This window comes from Sceloporus occidentalis, unplaced genomic scaffold, assembly GCF_023333645.1.
Source record: "Sceloporus occidentalis isolate IW3139 unplaced genomic scaffold, rSceOcc1.0.p SCAF_6, whole genome shotgun sequence".
In the NCBI taxonomy this organism is placed as follows: Eukaryota; Metazoa; Chordata; class Lepidosauria; order Squamata; family Phrynosomatidae; genus Sceloporus; species Sceloporus occidentalis.
In genome coordinates this window covers 125,067,212-125,086,411 of record NW_028316986.1, presented here as the reverse complement: position 1 = coordinate 125,086,411, position 19,200 = coordinate 125,067,212, and the positions used below count along the sequence as shown (strand labels likewise).

General features: G+C 39.3%; 1 protein-coding gene across 1 annotated transcript in view; it reads right to left on the bottom strand.

Moving 5' to 3' along the window:
- The window catches only part of COL12A1 (collagen type XII alpha 1 chain), a 146,132-nt gene that overhangs the window by 123,179 nt on the left and 3,753 nt on the right, over positions 1-19,200 (bottom strand). Inside the window, exons 2-5 of the mRNA XM_089530905.1 lie at positions 15,570-15,680; positions 2,488-2,604; positions 1,095-1,238; positions 853-912 (exon numbers count right to left, since the gene is read on the bottom strand). Coding sequence (XP_089387031.1) covers positions 853-912; positions 1,095-1,238; positions 2,488-2,604; positions 15,570-15,645 — 397 coding nt within the window. The 5' untranslated portion in view covers positions 15,646-15,680. The remainder of the gene's footprint in view (positions 1-852; positions 913-1,094; positions 1,239-2,487; positions 2,605-15,569; positions 15,681-19,200) is intronic.

Sequence of the window (19,200 nt, the reverse complement as noted above, 5' to 3'; positions counted from 1 at the left end):
CCTTAGTTGAGTTCTGGCATATGGCAGGGGGTTGGAGTCAGCCTATGGGGCTCTTTCGAACTTTATGCTTCCGTGATTTTGCACAGTATATGTGCAATGTATATGACCTGAATAAATATGTGAAATTTGCCTCTTCTTCATCTGCAAGCTGGATTCAGTGAGTGCAATACTTTCACAGAATCTTTGGATTCATCTCATGCGATACAATAAGCTAGCATGATATGTTTTTAAAAAAGACAATTTATTTGTTGGTGATTCAAAGTTGGAATCAAGCTTTTGTTCATTCACAGGTAACACAAGGTATCCTCTGAAATGGTGGAGGATGACTGACATGGCTTATGGGACATAAGTGGCTCTTCGGTTTCCCCCAGGATCACTCAAAGAAATTAAATGCCAAAATCTGGGAGCAAGGCAACATCACAAAAAATGTTGACTGTAGCAGCACAATGCAGCCCCGATTCTGAAAGTAATTAAAATAGTCCTTCTAGTCCTGAAGCATGCCCACTTTCTCAGAAGTCTCAAGAATAACACAAGGTTCAGTATTATAGAGTGTGAATGGAATGCAGCAGAACACTCTGATGTATTATATCTTAGGGCTAAGTAGTCAGCAAGTAGGGAAAGAGGTAGGATGGTGAGGCTTCAAAGTACTTTAATTTTTAGAATAGCAATATTGTTCACTTAAAATATAAAATCTTTTGACTCTTCTTTGAATGGTTCGCTATTTTAATATATTCTTGTTATAACTTTGTTTTATTATAGGGTGATATATAAACATAACTGAACATAAATAATAATGAACTCATTATTTTTTGTTTTAGAATATTAATCCTCTTTACTAGAATAATTACTCACTTTGCAACTGAACCTCTTCAATCTTCTTTTCTCCTGTTGTTACTAAACCACCTGTTTGGACTGAAATAAGAACAAAACGAAGGATTAACAGAAAACCAATAGAAATTAAACCCACATTCAGCATTTGCTTAATCACTATTGGCTGTTTTGTAAGAGGGTAAAAACCAAAGCCCTACAATATATTTGATGATGGCCCTGTGACTCTCGCCATTGAAGTTAAATCTAGAATTATATGAACTTACTTGTAAGTTGTCCAGAAACAGATATGCTCTCTTCTGTATCATCATATGAACTTATTGTTACAAGATATTCAGTATCAGATGTGAGATCTCTTAATAACGTTTCAGTAGCACTGGGTGCTAAGGTAAATTCTCTAGTAGGTCCATCTGAAATCCAACATACATACAACAATTTCATACAGAAGAATTAAAAAATCTGAAGGTTAGCAATCCTATAATTCTGAATAGTTAAAATAACCTTTATCTATGAAATGCAGAAACTTCATAGTCATTCTTGAACTAGCTTGTTCACAGTACACGAACCCTGAGCCACATCCAAAAAGATGTTGTCACATGAACAAAACTGTTGTCCATGAATAACTTATCTGAAACTAAGTAGCAAAATTGTAGTCCACAGACTATGTCCTACTGAATGACAACTTGATCATACATTTCCAAGGGCTTTGACTGAACTATCTTTGGCCATCGTGGGAGTGAGGTAAATCTTGACGTGTGTGAACATACATAATTTATTTCTGAATGTGGGACAGAAAATATACATTGTATGAGATTAAATAACATCAGATAGCCTCTTAAATAGGAAATATTCTCTCATAACTGCACTCAGAGCCAATAGGCAGAGTGAGGTAGAGCTTCAGGCAGCTAATTTCGGGTGTCATTAATGAGGAGCACATTCTGTGTAATTTACTTTGTTATGACTGTGTTTTTACTGGCATGGGTGGGGAAATATGCTTGTAGGATGTTTTGCCACATGTGCCAAATTAAGTTGGCCAACTGTGGGTATTACGCATTTTGACATGGGGGAATCTGCTGCTTTGCCTCAGGCCAGCCTTGCCAGCATAACGCATTCCACCTACTGACTGTTTCATTGTCACTAGCAAGCTACATGGACATGAAGACAAGCTACTGGGATTTGGGAATTACTTCTTTGCAGGGAAAGCAATACCATATCCTCTACATGAGGGCATTATATGATAATGAGAAACATAAAAGATTAAAGAGAGGGGAAGTAAATTCTTAAAGGCTTCCCATTATGTTAGAAAACACAACTCTCTGCATCACTGGCAGATTGTAGCCCAAGTAGTGGGATACTTCAGCCTACATTTCAGGGTGAGGTCTTCTCCATCCCTAGTTGCTCAGACAAGAGGCTGCCCCTGCAGTGCAGGAAATACTGTACTGTGAGACCAATTGAACCCAGTGAAACTCTGTGTAGTCATGTATAGGACTGCACTGTAAAGTACCAGGTACAATTCTGGACAAATTAAAAATGCTCCTGCCTTTTATTTTGATATTGTATTTGGGCATTCTCAACATTTACACCTCCAAATTAAGAAAATGATGCAGTAGAACCAGACTGAATTGTTTGACTTTTTAAAAGATTAACACTAAATCTTACCAGTTGCAGGGGTTACTGTTATCCTGTAACCTTCTATTGCATCAGATGGCCTCATCCATGACATCTGAACAGTATGTTCATCTATAATTTTAAATTTCAAGTCTGATGGTGGGTTAACTGCAAAAAAATTTACACCGAACAATAGTATGTTTAAAAGCTGAACAAATTAATTTCATATTAATTTTTAAAATGTGTTTTAAGCAAAGCTGGCTAAGATATGTCTTTGCATAAATTTGTTTCCAACAAATATAAAGATATGTTGTTGGCAAAGGAAAGATACAAGCTGATGGAGTATGACAAAACACATCAAAGAGAATACGCATTACAGAAGACAGCACAGAACATTTGTTTCTTGAATTGCCAAGTCATTCAAGAATGGCCAGCAAAATCAAGCACAATAGAAAACACATTTGGATACATGTACAATGAGTTCACAGATAATAACCACATATGCAAACATTTCACATAACAATTAAAAGAATGTTTTTAACATGCTGGGTGCAATTCATAAAAGCATGCCAAATCACAACCTGCTTACAACACCATAAGATCATTTGATAAAAACACAATACTCCTCTCAATAAGACATCAAATAATTGATTTTTTTTAAAAAAATATGGTCTCTGCACAACTGCTATTTCAATTTTTTTCTACAAAAAAGAAGCTTGGCAGAGAAAAAAGAAATATATATTTAAGAATGCAATAAAGGTTTTGAATGGTTCATCACTCAGTTTATATCATACAGATATAGAGAAAGATAAATATATATATGTATATATTTTGTTCTTAACCCCTTAGTGCCTAGTAGCCACCCAAGTGGCTCATCTTGTATGTTTTTATACATCAAATTGGGAATGAAGGGGTTAACAAATTATAAATAATTTCCCATCACATTTGAACCAGTTGCAAAACTTTTTTTAAAAAAAATCCACAACTTTTCTGGCTGTTTACACCCCTTCACTGTGCTATTCCTGAGGTGTAAACTATCATTTAACATTATCTTTTCCCCTTTGCAGCAGGTGTACCCATACTAAAGAATGGCATTTTAACACAAAATGCCAGTATGGTGCTTACACAACAATTATGGTTAATTATGGAAAGACAACATCAAGATATATTTATAGACATTTATTTACAGAATGCATGGGGGAGGGTGACAAGAAAAGAGGGAATCAGTGATCTGGACAAAAGACTGCAAATAAATTTGTGGGAACTAGTGAGAAGACGGAACTCAACAGAAAGGAATAGTTTACATAGGCCATTTTGCAGCATCATGCATATCTATATATGAAAAGTCAGTTGTTGTTTTTTTGCTGTTGTTTAACTTCCCACAATGAATAAAAGCTTCCATGTACAGGGATCATTGCACAAAGACGTTTCATTAAAATATTTTATAATGATATTCTTGTGTTAAACCGTTCATGCTGAGTCATGCAGTATTTTGCTTATTCACTGTCAGTGCATGGTAGGGATACTATAACCATTTAAACGTTGTTTCTTTAAAAAGGTAAATGAGATTCAGCCATAATGCTTCAGACTGTTTGGCAGGCATTGTGGGTGAGCCATATATCGTGGTTTCCTTGGAAGATGTCCATCTTTGTTTAATCTAGTCTTTTAAAAAAAATGTTTAAGAATGGACTTCAGAAAAATCAGTAATAGAGTTTAACAACTTCCAGGGATATAATCTGCTCATCATCTACACTGGTAAGATCTACTCGGTAGTATCTATTGGTTTCAAAGGTTTCAGTGTTCATTGCAAGCAATGTATTCCTTATATATTGAAAGTGGGAAATGTGATATTGTATAACTTTTAACGTATGGTCATTTCCAATGAAAATAGGGTAATATGGCTTTGTGCTGTTGCTACAATAAATATAGTAGTGCTAGAATAAATGTTATTTTTTTTCCTATTGTCCATACACAGGCAGTGAGATTAGAATATTAATTGGCATGCACGGTTGACTCTTCATTCTGTTTAAGGCAATCACACTTCTACGGTCAAAATTTAAGCAAGTATGTAGTATCACATTCATGCAATAGATGTTAATAATAGAAGACATTAACATGTCAGAGAATACCATTATAAAATATTGTTTCCAAAGCAATGGCTCAGGACAAATTTAATGCAAAGGCAGAGACAAATGACCTGAGCATGCTTTTTAAAAATAAATAAACAAATCAAGTACATGGGAAAAATAGCACCACCAACCTTGAAGGCAAATTGACCTGAAGCAGCAGAGGCCTTAGGCTGAAACTGCTGAAGGACAGCAGCAGCCCACCTTGATGATCCCCAAATGACCGGATTCCAGATAAACTGAAAAAACTAACTGTGGGGAAAAGTCTTTAACATTTTAAAGGACTGTCATCTGTTTTAATGCAATTCAGATGTGGCACTTCACTTTTTTAAAAAACTGTACAAACATCATTCTTATCACACATCATTAGGCGACCTGTTTATTCATAACAGTATCAGCAGTGCACCTTCTTTAAATGTGACTTGATCCATGGTGACAACAGACAACATGACTCTTGTCTGCTTGTTCAGAAGTAATTCCAGTTTCAATAACAAAACGTCTCCCTTCCCAAAGCATGTGTGTAGCGTTACAACCTATTTCTTTAACTTGTGCAATTTAGACCAACAACAAAACTTCATTTGATTTGTACTGCTAATGAATAATGTTCCTATACAATTCCAGAAGAGCAAGATCCAAAGAATCATGAAACTAGTTCTGCATATTTTTCTCAAACAGCATCTTCTTACACATCATATAGTAGCAAGCTAATGCAGTTTATGATGCGGCACTGTAGGCTGCTGTGTTAAGAAAAAGTTTCAAAACTCTTAAAAGTTTGAAATCTCACTCTGCATGCATAAACTTTGGGTCATGTTAAAAAGTCATTCTTTGGATCCTGTCCTGTCTTTGCCAACAGAAAAACATGGATAGCTAAATAAAAAAGATTTCAGAACAGTGAAAAACTAAAAGTTACACAAATAAAATAATGCAAAGAGACAATGTTTTTCTTATAGCCATGAGATGTCACAGGGTTCCTCCATGCATTTATGTGAGCCATCATCTTATCTGAGAGGGACATTTGTGATATATCCAAGATGGAGGGGGATCAAACTTTCTGCTGTGAATTACAAGCCTTGTACTCTGCTGACTCATCATGCATGTATTTTATATTCAAGTTATCTGGACCAGACTGTAAAGGAGAATTTCAGTCTCTTAACAAAACATCTGATACCATCCAGAATATTATGGTAAATGCTAAGAATTCATTTGTCCTCCATATATCACTCACCTAAATCAGCAATCAGTAGTTAGTATATATCCAGTTAGCATCACTCTTTGTTTTAAAAACATTTTCTGACATGATAAGATAAAGAACATGGGCTTTTTATTAGGCTGCATGTTAAAAATATTGGTTTGGCAATACTGACAATTGCAATAAAAATAAATAAAAAACAAGAGTGTGCTTACAGGTTACAGATTATACTGTACTGTCTCCCCTCGATTTTCATGGACTTGGAGTCTGTGTCCCTCGCCTGTTTGTGGGCAGCAAAAGGAGGGCAACAAAACGAGGGGGGGGGCTCTGCTATTCAAGCCAATGGGGCAATTTTTCATTTGGGGGGGATCCGGAATGGATCCCCCATGAAAGCGGAGGGGCAACTGTTGTCTGTTTGGTAAGAAATTTATGTGAATAATGAAACAGGAAAACAATACTTACAAAAGCACTGAGTTCAGTCTGCCAAGGACTGTCTGCATGTCACAAAAATATGTGTCATGGATTATGCCTATTATGTGCATTTTCATGTTTCTAAATTTTGTTGTTTCCTAATATTTAAGTAGCAAATGCATGCCATATACAGTATTGCTACTTTGAAACTAAACAAACTGAAAGATTGAGTGATGGATGGGTTGCAGGATTCAATGTGTTGCAGGATCTAATGATCACACAGAGGGATAAGGATGGGAGCAAAGTGGATTGTTCCCATTCTGTTCATGCGATCAGGGAAATGATTATCACATCCCACATGATTCTTCTGTTCTTCTCCCATCTGTAAAGTGAAATGGACTCGCCATTTGGTACTAACAAGAGTTTTCATTAATATCAAATGATGGGTCCATTGCACTTCACTGACGGGGAAGAACAGGAGAAGCGCATGGGGTGTGATAATCTTTGCCCCAATTGTGCGAACCAGATGGGAGTAATCTGCTTTGCTCCCATCCTTACCCTCAGTGTGATGATCTCCTAAACTGCAAAGGGGGCATTGTATCTATGACTGCATCCACACTACAGAAATAATCCAGTTTGGCACCTCTTTAACTGCCCTGGCTCAATGCTATGAAATTCTCGGAACTGTAGTTTATTATGGCACCATAGCTCTCTGATAGTGAAGGCTACAGATCTCACAAAACTACAGTTGTCATGGAAGAGAGCCGCCGTAGGAATGACCACAAACACAAATAGTTGGAAGAAAAAAGGCCACAACTTTATTATATAACAGCTATATCATAGGGTTGGCTCCAATGCATGAGGTCTGGATCCGTCATCCATCAATCCCTGATTGACCGATGAACCCCATTTGTTTGGTCATGACCAAGCATCAGGACCAGTTCACCACACTCATCCGCCCTTTACTTCACAAGTAAAGAATTAGAAATTAAAAAAGAAGCCCGGCCATTAAAGGAGATAAGCCTGTTAGGACACTATATCAGTGTAACTCTTGGTGATGCATTTATTGCATGTAAGAAGGCATTCAATTCTGCCTTATAAACAAAATTCCCTCTTCAACTGAAGCACAATGAGCCGGCTTAAAGACCGATCAGTGAATGGGTGAAGCATCCACACTCACTGCCCTGAACAGAATGACCACTGATTGCCTTTGGGGTGCACTGAGAAGATACCAGCCAAACCAACATCACTGTGTTGGTTTGGCTGGTAGTAATTTGTGGCATTTTATGCTCTGCTAGATTTGTAGCATTTTATGCTTTGCTAGATTTATACAAGATCTCAGCCATTGGCACGTTACAAACCACCATAAGGGACGTCCTCAGGACGTCCTAGGTTTAAAAAGGGGTGTCACTTCTTGACGCCCCCAAGCCTAATACGTCCTGAGGACGTACAAGATGGCGGCGCCCAGCTACATGGGGGCCGCCATGATGGCGTCACAAACGCGCCGCCTCCAAACGAGGTGGCGCAGACGTGTCGCTGTCGCGCTGCGCGAGGGCGCTTAGTGCGCCCTTTCATCAGAGCAGGAAGGAGCTCCGAAACGGAGCTCCTTCCTGGTCTTGCGTCGCTGGGCGCAGCCTTTAGATGGCTGCGCCCAGCGACGCAAGGAAGAAAAGGGACAAGCGGCCCCTTTCTCCTCCTCCCCGCCGCCGCAGGGTGTCCTTGGGGGTTGAAGCCCCAAGGACACCCCTTTCCAGGCCTCGGGGAAGGGGCCTTTTGCCGCTTCCCCGCAGCCTGGAAAGTGGCAGATTGGGGCCTCAGCGGCTGCTGCTCTAGCTACTGAGGCCCCGATCTGGCGGGGAAAGGAGCGGGTGCAGGCTGCCGCTTTTTGGCGGTCTGTAACACGCCTTCGTGTCTGAAAAGCAACATAATATAATAAAGAAAAAGAAAATAGTAAAAGTAAAGCATCTAGTTCATAACACATGGAGAGAGAGAGAGAATATGGATACAGTGTGGAAAAATTGAGATGGTGTTTGTTTGTCTTTTAAGACACTGGATATTCCCTAAAATGTTCATAAGGCTAACTATCACCAACACCAAATCTACTGTGTATCATCAGTACACTGTCAATACTGCTATATTTAAGTTCTACTTGTTCTGCTGCATGTCTGCATATGCATGCAGGACATATCATTCATAGTCCCCTTCAGGTGTTATTCTCCTTGCAAGCAGAATTTTAGATCCCTTCAGACATTACCCTAGATGCATGAACACATGCAGGCACACAGAAACACAAACCATGGAGATCCAGCCTATTTTTGTCTCCTAAATGGTTGCAACTACATGGAAGCTACCACCCAAATGAGCTTTGTTATTGCCTTAGTTCTCATTGAGTTGATGAATCCCTGAGCTGGACTTTTACAAATTTCTGACAGATATACTAACAATTCTTCCCCCCCAATGGGGGGGGAGGGAGAGAAAAAGAGAGAGATTTCTGTGTGAAAACAGATAATTTCCACAAACAGAAATCAAACACACCCCTTTCCCTGACTAAAGCCCCTTTCCCTGACACATTAAGTTTTCGTTTTCCCAGGTGTTGACTATGTTAATCTATTGCTGCAAGAATGATGGAGAGTTCTCTAGCACTTTAATAACCCATTATGAAAATGGGACAAACTTTTGTAAACTACAGCCTGCTTCATCAGATACGATATTCTGTATGGAGGACCAATCAGTCAAACAAGCTACTTACTGAAGAGATATACCAGAAATACAGGTTTACTATTTTAATTAATATTAGACTTTTAAATGTGTTAACACAATACTGTGGCACAGGCCTGTGCCAAGTGTAGCCCCTCAGGTTTTGTTGGACTACAGGTGCCATAAAACCAAGTACACATTGCTAATGGTAATAACTACTGGAAGCTGCAGTTCAACAACACCCAGAAGGCCTTGAGCATCACTCCTCACTCCCACTCCCCAGCATGATCTAGTGACACTAAACACAACTTAGAACTATATCAAAGTGTTGTGTTATGCAGACATAGTAGTCCTGATTGTGAGCAGCCCCCAATGAATTCAACAGGATAAATTGCATAACACTGTTGTTGTGTGCCTTCAGGTTGTTTCCAATGTATAGCAGCCCTAACCCTAACACAAAACTATCATGGGGTTTTCTTGGGAAGATTTGTTCACAAGGGGTTTTCCCTTGCCTCTCTTTTAGGCAGAGATAGTGTAACACCCAAAACCATCCAGTGAGTTTCCATGGCTGAACAGGGATTTCAACCCTGATCACCATAATTCAGTGCTCAAACCACATCACATTGCTTTCTCTAGTGTACAGCACTACTTTGGGGAAAAAAAATTTTTGTTGGACTACAACTCCAAGAATCCCCCAACTAGTAAAGCTAGCAGGAATTTTAACCAAAATAAGTAATTTGTCCATAAAGTTTAAGTAACCAAGGACAGCTTTATTTCATGATTATATATCTTTACATTCTCCCACTCCTCCATGGAAGAAGAAAATTTGCACAGGGAGTGGCATTAGATACTGTCTCTAGAACTATTCAGTTAAGAATCTTCTACAAAGTGTAATAACATCAAGCAAGCTGCTGTAACAGGGTACTTTTCTACTAACAGAACTGCAACACTATGGCTTCACTTTAATTGCCATTGTTCCACCTTATAGAATCCTCGGATTTGTAGTTTGGTGTGGCATTTAGAATCCTCTGTCAAAGCACTCCCAACTGTCTACCAGAAAGTTCTGTTTTTATGCCACCTTTCTCCCAGAAAGGGACCCGAAGTCATTCACAAGATTTTAAGTGCCTACTCAAATAAAACAGGATTCCACAAGATGCAGCCATAGCAGTTAAAGTGCTATGAAAGTGTGATAACTGTGTAGTGTGAAAGAGCCCACCCCCAGCAATGACTGTATGGGAAAATAATTATGCCAATTTGTAATAGTCTTTCTCTATGTATGCATACTGTGGGACATGAGGCAATTGGAGCCTCCATTCCTACAACTGCCAACAGCTGGGCAGGTTGCATGATCCTCTCAAAGACAAGGCCTTAATTCACTGGATTTCATGTCCATCCCACCATGAGAAGCCAGCTCAGAATGAGCTGCTACATACTTATTATTCCTCCCTTCCCCCCCCCCCCCCCCGGGTTTATATTTCTCTTGTTTCTTATTATTAGTACTGTAGCAATAATTACATAATTACCTCCATGCCTTTGAAACTAAGTATATTACTTGAGGGCTTCTAAACATTATTTCTACATTACAAACTTCCACTAGTTTTAGTAACAGTTTTCAAGAGCCAGCACAGTCAAGTGGTTTGACTATGACACTGGAGACCAGGGTTCAAATCCCTGCTCAGCCATGAAACCCACTGAGTGATCTTGGGCAAGTCACACTCTCTCTGCCTCAGAGGAAGCAAAGTCAAACCTCTCTGAACAAATTTTGCTAAGGAACCCCCTTGATAGGTTCATCTTAGGGTCGCCATAAGTCAGAACCAACAACAACAATACTTTTCTCCAAGGAATTACATAAACAACAGCTTCTAGAATTCCTTGGGTTGAAGGAATTGCTTTTTAACCAGTTTAAGTCTGTAGCAAGGATAATACCCTCACAGAGTAACAATTCTGTGGTGTTTGTGGGATTCCAAGTTTTCCCATTTGTTGCAACCTATAATAAAAACAGGAGCCAGCTGGAGTTTCAGGAGAAAAATGAAGCAGATCTGCATGTAAAACAAAACCAAAAACCAAAAGCTTCTTCTCTGTACCAGTCTCACTGACTTCTGTGGTCAGTGGTCTGGGAACTGAGGGAATGATTACAACCAAACATAAGCACAGGTCAGACATTTCAAATCATGAGTAGATAGAAATTTTACACCTATTCATTTACATATAGTTTGTCCTTTAGCAAAAAGTTCCAAAAAGCTCACAAGCAACTTGTATATGACAAATACATAACAAGGAAGGGAAATTGTGTGTCCATCAGAACAAAAAAAAATATAAGAAGCAACAGCCTGAACAATTACAGAGCAACCAAAATGTTACAAAATTATGTACAAGTTTTCAAGAACTAGCCAACAGAACAAAAAGAAAAAGGGAAAAAACCCTTGCTTTTATTTATTTCAGTTCTCTGTCTGTCCAGGAATTCCTCCATCTCACTTAAGGCCAGCGACCGATCTATTAATTACAGTAGCATTTTGTTTTTAAAAAGGGTGTCCAGCCATTGCTTCTTCACTCCAGAATTTTAAACGTAATTTGAAACTTCTGCCTTGAGAACAGTCTAAATACAATTTATGGCTAAAATATTTGGCCTAATTTACAGAAGTTTTTAACTCCTCTTTTTCTAATCCCTGCAGTTTTTCATATCAGATTCTAGCCTTGATGAAGAGTACTATTTTGGTCCTAATAAAGGATTTTGACTAACTGTAGGTTTTGTAAAAAGGAAATAAACGTTACCCCCATATGTACTTGATCCAGATCCATAAAAATGGCAACAGGTTGCTTCTGACACTTTCATTTTGCACTCTTGTATGTCAGAATATCTTCATCATGCTTTGTCCATATGTAAGTGGCTTTCTCCCCACTTTCCTTGGTGTCTTCAGCTGTAGCCAGAACAAATGTCATGGGGCCCAAATCTCCAGCAGGGATTTTTCCTCATCAGACTTGTTGGGAGAGAGATGGCAGAACATGGTTGCCACTCTCTCCCATGAAATGTGGGGAAAGGTCTGATGTTTGTTCCATGATATGAAGGGAAGGTTTGGGACAAATCCATAGTGACAGGTCATACATGCCCCCCCCCCCCCGCAAAAAAAAACAAGTTTTCTGAATATAACACATATATACTATTTTACCCTCTCAACCTCCCTTGTATCTAATGCATTTCTTTCTTCAAACAGCCCTTATGAGCTTTGCTAGAACATGTAAATCACTGCATGTGAATGCAACAAACTCCTTACAATCCTTTGATTTCCTTCTCCCCCCACAATCAAAACAGCTTTTGAAATCCAGTTTTATTCATTTAAATTGACCTCAGCTGTAAACTGACATTCTGTAAAGTTGTAGATGAGGGTAAGGTTCATATGATACGTGATCATGGTTTAATAACTTGTCAAAAGTTATCCATCAGACAGTGGGTGCATGTACGCTGTACAAATAACATAGTTTGACACCATGGCTCCATCCGAAAGAATCCTGGGATTTGTAGTTTTGTGAGGAACCAGCACTCTTTGGCACAGAAAGCTAAAGACTTTGTAAAACTACAAATCCCAGGATTCCATAAGATGGAGCTACAGCACTTAACATGGTACCAAATTGCATTATTTCTACAATGTTGATGTACCCAGCATCACAGCCACTAGCGTTTTATATTTCAGGATACAGATCAAGATCAGGGATGCATCAGACCATTCACCTTCTATGTCCCTCAGTGTCTGGACTGATTCATGCAGGCATCATTTTGGTTGTGGAGAAGACAACACTATGTGACTTCTTACATTGCTATGTTGAACTGATTTTGTAGGTACTCTGAAACATGTATATTGGCTACAACTTGAAAATGTCATTCATATAATTATGAAAAGAGCACCATAAAAGTACATGGTACTTTATAACATAAGCACACATGGAAGTAGTTAGGTTCCCTACTTCAAGGTGCTTACATTATAAAGTCTGATCACAGCAGAGGAAACAGGAGTGAATGTCTGAGGTAACAAAGTTCTGGATGTGATAAGGAGCCTGAGGGAAAGCCAGAGAGAGGGGAAAGCCAGAGAAAAGGAGAATAAAATTGTTAAGATGAGAAATGACCAAAACAAGGACTATAGTTTTAACATCCAAAACTGGTTTGAAACTAGATACCCCCCAAAAAAAAAATAGTCTGAAAATTACATACCCAAAGAAATGCATGGTGCGGATTTGGAATAAACTCTGGTGAATAATGTCAAATGAAAAATACCGTTTGCATGAAGTGATCCTCAGACACTTCACAGAACACAACTGGAGGTTACATCTTCAGCATGAGACCTCCAGAGTATACTCAAACTTCCACACAAACACATATCAGATATATAGATGGAGTGGAGACTTGTGGCTTCCATGTACATCTGGCAGTGGAATCTGCTCTGTATTTTAGTCCAGACTTTAAAAGAACTATCCAAGGCCCGTTACAGACCGCCCAAAAGGGCGGTCTGCCGATTGCAGCGCAGAGGAGTCGCAGCAGCCAAACCGCACGACTCCTCCGCACTGCAAAGAAGGAGCACGAAAATCGCGCTCCTTCTGGCAACCCGGAAGAGACGCCACAAGTACCAAAGCGCGCACTTACAGCGTCACTTCCTCCGCGCGACGTGTGGACGCAGAGCGTCCGTTACGTCAAAATGGCGGCGACCGTGTGGAACGGCCACCGCCATTTGTTAGGGACTCTGTCCGTAACAGGGTAAGGGGCATCTAGAAGAGACGCCCCTTTTTCAAATTGGGACGTCCTGAGGACGTCCAAAATGGCGGTCTGTAACCCGCCCAAGATACTGATCCCATTTTGAAATTATGGTTCAACATCTTTGACAGAATACTTTACAGCATAAGAAAAGAAAAGCAAAACCAATCAGGAGAGTAGCAGTTTTCTATGTGTCACTCCACATGCCAACGTAGCACTTACGTTTTTTCCCAAAGAGAGACAGTAATCAAAGTGTGCCTTTTGCTAAAGATATTGTTCCATTCAGCAAAAGGCACACTTTGAAGACCTTCTCCCCTCAGGAAGAGAACAGAAGTGCTACAAGGGCATGCAGAGCAGCATGGAAAAAGCTACTACTCTCCCAGCTTTCTTTTCTCAAGTACAGTGCACCCATGTCATATGCGGGCACGCCTTACACTGCTTCCAGCATATGCTGAAAGCTGCACCAGTAGAAGCAGCGCCACACGCTGGAAAAGATAATGTCGCATGTGCCTCCTAGGGCACGAGCCCCATTATCTTTAATGGGGCTTGAGAATCCATGGAATTCCCCTTATGCGAGGTGTCCGGAACGGATCACCCATGTAAGGGAAGGGATCACTGTAATAAAGTCCAGAACCTTAAATTTCAGACTAGCATCAAGAGCACATTCACTTCTGCCTGGAATGGAAGCCACCAACCACCACCATGTGATAAACCTGACACTCTCCTCAATTCTGCTGGCTTTGATACGTCATTAAAAGCATCAGGAGAGTGTTCCTCTCTGCATTCAAAGAAAAAACACATCTGGAATGCTGCTACTAGAGGTGCTAGTCAAAAGATGCTGTGTGCCTATGCTACCTTTCTTCTGACTCTCCCTCCTAAACGTTTGTTCAAGCAAGAAAAAAAGATGCGGAAAGTGGAAGTGAAGACACAGAAGGGTTGTGAATGTCAGAAAATGGTTTCCCTATAAAATTATATGAAAATTGTAGGACAATAGCACTAAAGAGATCTCATCTAGAAGCACCCTAGAGGAAGAATTGTCTCATTTATTATAGCGAGCTCTCTATATAAGCTTTGGAGCTGCAAATTCAACTACCTGGGGATTGCCACATCCCATATTATTCAACAGCAGTGATATGAACACATGGGTGGGAAAGAGAGATAGGGTGGAGTGAGAGGGGGAAATTTTCTCTGGACATAAGTGAGTGAGAAAAAGAGATTGATATTTGGAGAGAGGGAAAGAGAGAAAGAAGTTCCAGAAACTAAGGCACAAACATTCCAAATTGTTAAGAATACAACACTTGATGGCCAATATATTCTGTGTGGAACAAAAAGTGGCGAAGTTGTATGTTGTTAAGAGTGCAGGCTCTCTTTCCCTAAATAGGAGCTTTTCCCTGGCCTGGCTATCCCACATGAGTGACCCAACAGCAAAGACCCCACCCACAACCACACCCAACTTTTATCTTATTTCAAACAAAATACACAGGCAGCCAGGTTCTGTTGGAGTGCTTTATTTTATAGTGGATTTTAAAAGAAATAAAATATGTGCATGTGTGTGTTTTAATGCATCCAATAGTACAAAAGAAAGCAATTAAACATCAGGAGGGTGTGTGCATGTTCTCCAGAGTTTTTCCTGCTTATTAAGGAGAAATTTCAAGTTTGCACAGGTATCTTCCTTCTCCCTGAGCATTCAGCCTTTGGGAGGAAGGGATAGAAAGAAGTAGAGCATGGAAGGCCAGGTCCTGTTGTAAGGGACATCCAGTGGACAGCACACACAAGGAAGACAAGGGAGAAGAGGAAAAGAGAGAAGAGCTATACAGCTGGAAATAAACAAACCACAAAAAGAAAAGGAAAGCAGAGGGAGACGAGAGAGAAAGAGAAAAGAAAATGAAGAAGTTCCACTCAGAAAGAATTTGTTGTCTTGAATAATTCTGCACCATCACTTTGAAGAAATAAAGAAAGGAATGTTTACCTTCAGCCTCTATTGAGCAGAGAAGAAGAGCTGCACATAGGGCAGCTACTGCTGCGGCAGAGAGCCTTATCTTCATTGCTGCTGTTTTGGATCACAACCACATGAAGGACTCTATGAGGAGAAAAGGAGGAGACACAGAATCAGCACAGACTGCCAAAAATGTTAAAAGGGAATAGAGAGGACAGAGAGTCAAGCAGCAACAGAGGGGGAGAGAAAGCTCCAAATCACTTTGTTTATCCAAGTCCATCTTCTTTCCAACACACACACACACAAACACAAAGCCAAGTGAAAGCATCTAGACTTGAAAGCCATGGAGCTCTTATAATCAACAGCTGCTGCTGCTGCTGTTTACGTCTTTGGCAATGAAAAGGGGAAAGATGCATGTGTGCGAACCCTTTTTGCATCAGTGTGAATGAGACTGTGCAGGGGTGGACAGTTGCATTCCTCCAGATGGATTTGGCTTTACAGTTGCCCTTTTCTCAAAAGAAATCTGCCCAGTAACCTTTGGGACAGAGAAACTGGTGATGCATACTCACCCACAGCCTTTTTATTTTAAAAAAAATGTATTGGGACTCTGGAGAAAGGAAGTATTTAAAAGAATTACCATTTTATAAATTACTTTTAAGAACTGAGTTAGAGAATGAACAAATAAAAACACAAATGGTGAAATGGGCGCAAGAAATAAGATAAAATATAAATCTTGACCAATGGAAAAAACATGGGGGGAAAGGCTAAAGTATACATTAAGTGCTAATTACAATGAAAATTATTATAAAATATATCTTCGATGTTACCACACACTTTATAAAATGTCAAAGATGTTTAAAAATGTTAAAAAGATATGTGAGAAAAAAACAGGTACATTATTTCATATGTGGTGGAAATGTGTGATGGCAAGAAAATATTGGAATAAAATACATAAATTGATACAATCTATCCTACAAATAAAATTAGATAAGGACCCCAAAATGTATTTACTGAACATAATCCCAGATGAAAAATTGGAACAAAAATATGGGGAAATTATGTTCTATATGAATTTTGTGGGAAGAATTATTTATGCACAAAAATGGAAACATAAAACAATACCAAATCTAAATGATTGGTTGATGAAATTGTACGAGATTATAGAAATTGATAAACTAACACATTTAATTCAAAAGAAATTATGAGTAAATTTGTAAAACAATGGAGCCCACTGATTGAATTTCTGAAAACAAAATGGGGAAAGGGCATTACGATCAATCTGGAGTAATCAAATGGATAATGAGAATCGGGATAAGGACATTTACTATATTAGAAGCGGATGAGCATTGCAATCATGCAAAGATCATGAATACCTCTTGATAGGTGAGGTATGTTTATATTTATGTTCAATATAAGTTTAAGTGACTTATAGTTTACATTATTTGGAGATATTAATATAATATAAGCTGACAGACAAAATTCAGTGGAAAGAAGGAAGCAGAAGATAATATGAAATATTTTGTTTATTATTCTTTATGAGCTATATATAACACATTGGCTTATGTTATATATTTTGTGCCTTTTGATCATTTATGTTTTTAATTCTTTTTTTAAAAAAACTAATAAAGATTATTTAAAAAAAAAACAATTGCCATTCTCCCACAAGGTGCCAGACAGACAAACAGCACTGTGTGGGTAGTATGGTGTCCTTAGGAAGGCATGACTAGTGGTAGAGAAGGGTAACAGCTACTACTGATGTTGCTGTTGTGTTTCCATTTCCTTTGGACATCAAGGGTGTGGTGCTTGTTTGTCATCCACCACCCACTGCCTCCTTCCTCATCAACAGTTTTGTCAACATGGTGGCAAAAATATAGTGGTGACATTTCCAAATTTGTAATATACAATGCCAGCTAAAAAGAATGATCCAGGGGACTATATGAAATAACACAGACATCAAATGTTAACAAAAATGCCAAAATATATGCAACTTTTTTTAAAATGTTGCTGGAAACCTGTTTAAAAAACTGCTTCACTTTACAAATTGACACAATTATTCCAGGAAAGTTGTAATGCAGTTGTTGTTAATGCTTCTACCTTCATGGATATATATCCTTTTAAAAAAGACCACTGATACAGAAGTAGTTAACGCAGCCTGTCTCTTTCTCCCATGCAAGCCAACAGCAACAGGAGCAGGGATCAAAACTGCTTTAAGCAGGGAGTATGATCATAGAAGTGGTGTGGAATTTCATTCTTTCCATCATCCCAGCTGCTCCAGAGGAAATGCAGAAGCAAATACTGTGCTCCAGTGATGGCTAATTCAGAAGTTGTTCCCCTCATCCTCTCCTCTTCATCTCTGCACCAAATCAAGTCTAGTTCTTCATTCAGCTGGGATTCCATTTGGCTCCTTTCTCACAACTGTAGAACCACTTAGCTACAAATGACTTTGTAAGCCTCAGAGTAGTTTGATTGCTGTAATAAATGCATTTAAAAATTGATCTACGCACAAACGTGCATCTGCTTAGACCCCATCTTCCCACCCAACAAAGTCTGAAACAAATTAGACGCGAGGGGATGCCACATACCACTGAAACTTGACACTCCAGGCAAGTAGCCCTCTGACATAGCCCAGTCCCTTTGTTCATATACTCAGAGTGGGAGAACAACTCTAGAATGTAGGATGAGGGGAGGGGAGTAGGCAACAAGAGATGACATCCATATAGAAGTAAACATAACTGGCTGCAAATCTGGAGCAGTCCTCTTGAAATTCTTTGAACTGCTCTGAAAAGAATTTATTAACTGGCCCCACTCACTGGGAAGGCAGTGGTTTTCTGCATGCCTTGAAAATGTATGGAATGTAGTACAGGATGGATAGTATGGTATTCTTAGGAAGGCACAGCCAGTAGGAGAGGAGAATAAAATCTCAAGATTTCACTTTTTACCCTCTCCCCAAAAGGATTTTTGTTTGTTCTGATTGCTGCATAGATAAGCATAAAAATGCAGATCCTGCACAGTCTGTTAAAACCTAAATTAAGGGAAAAGGAAGTCTTTAGTGCAGTGGTTCCCAACCTGTGGGTCGGGGCCCCTTTGGGGGTCGAATGACCCTTTCATGGGGGTCGCCTAAGACCATTGGAAAACACCTATTTAATTACAGTTATGAAGTAGCAACGAAAATAATTTCATGGGTTTGGGTCACCACAACATGAGGAACTGTATTAAGGGGTCATGGCATTAGGAAGGTTGGGAACCACTGCTTTAGTGAGATATCTGGAATCCAAGGCTTAGTTCCTTGCCTTTCCTCACATCTATCAAGAACAATTATTCAGAATATGCCAAAGTGTTAGATTTGCACCACCTATCCAGGTAGAAGAAGAATTTAGGTTCCAGTGTTGTAGCAATAGCAATAGCATTTACATTTCTATACCACTTCACAGTGAATTAAGCACTCTCTAAGTAGTTTACAGTCTGTAAACCAATTACCCCCAAGAAGCTGGGCACTCATTTTATCAACCTATGAAAGGATGGAAGGCTGAGTCAACCTGGAGCCCTCTGGGACAGAATTCACATTGTGGCTGCAGTACCAGCATTTCACCACTGTGCCACCAGGGCTCCCTCTGTGCATCAAGAGTCAATACGTATTTCTGTTTTATACAGAGCTATTTTTGCT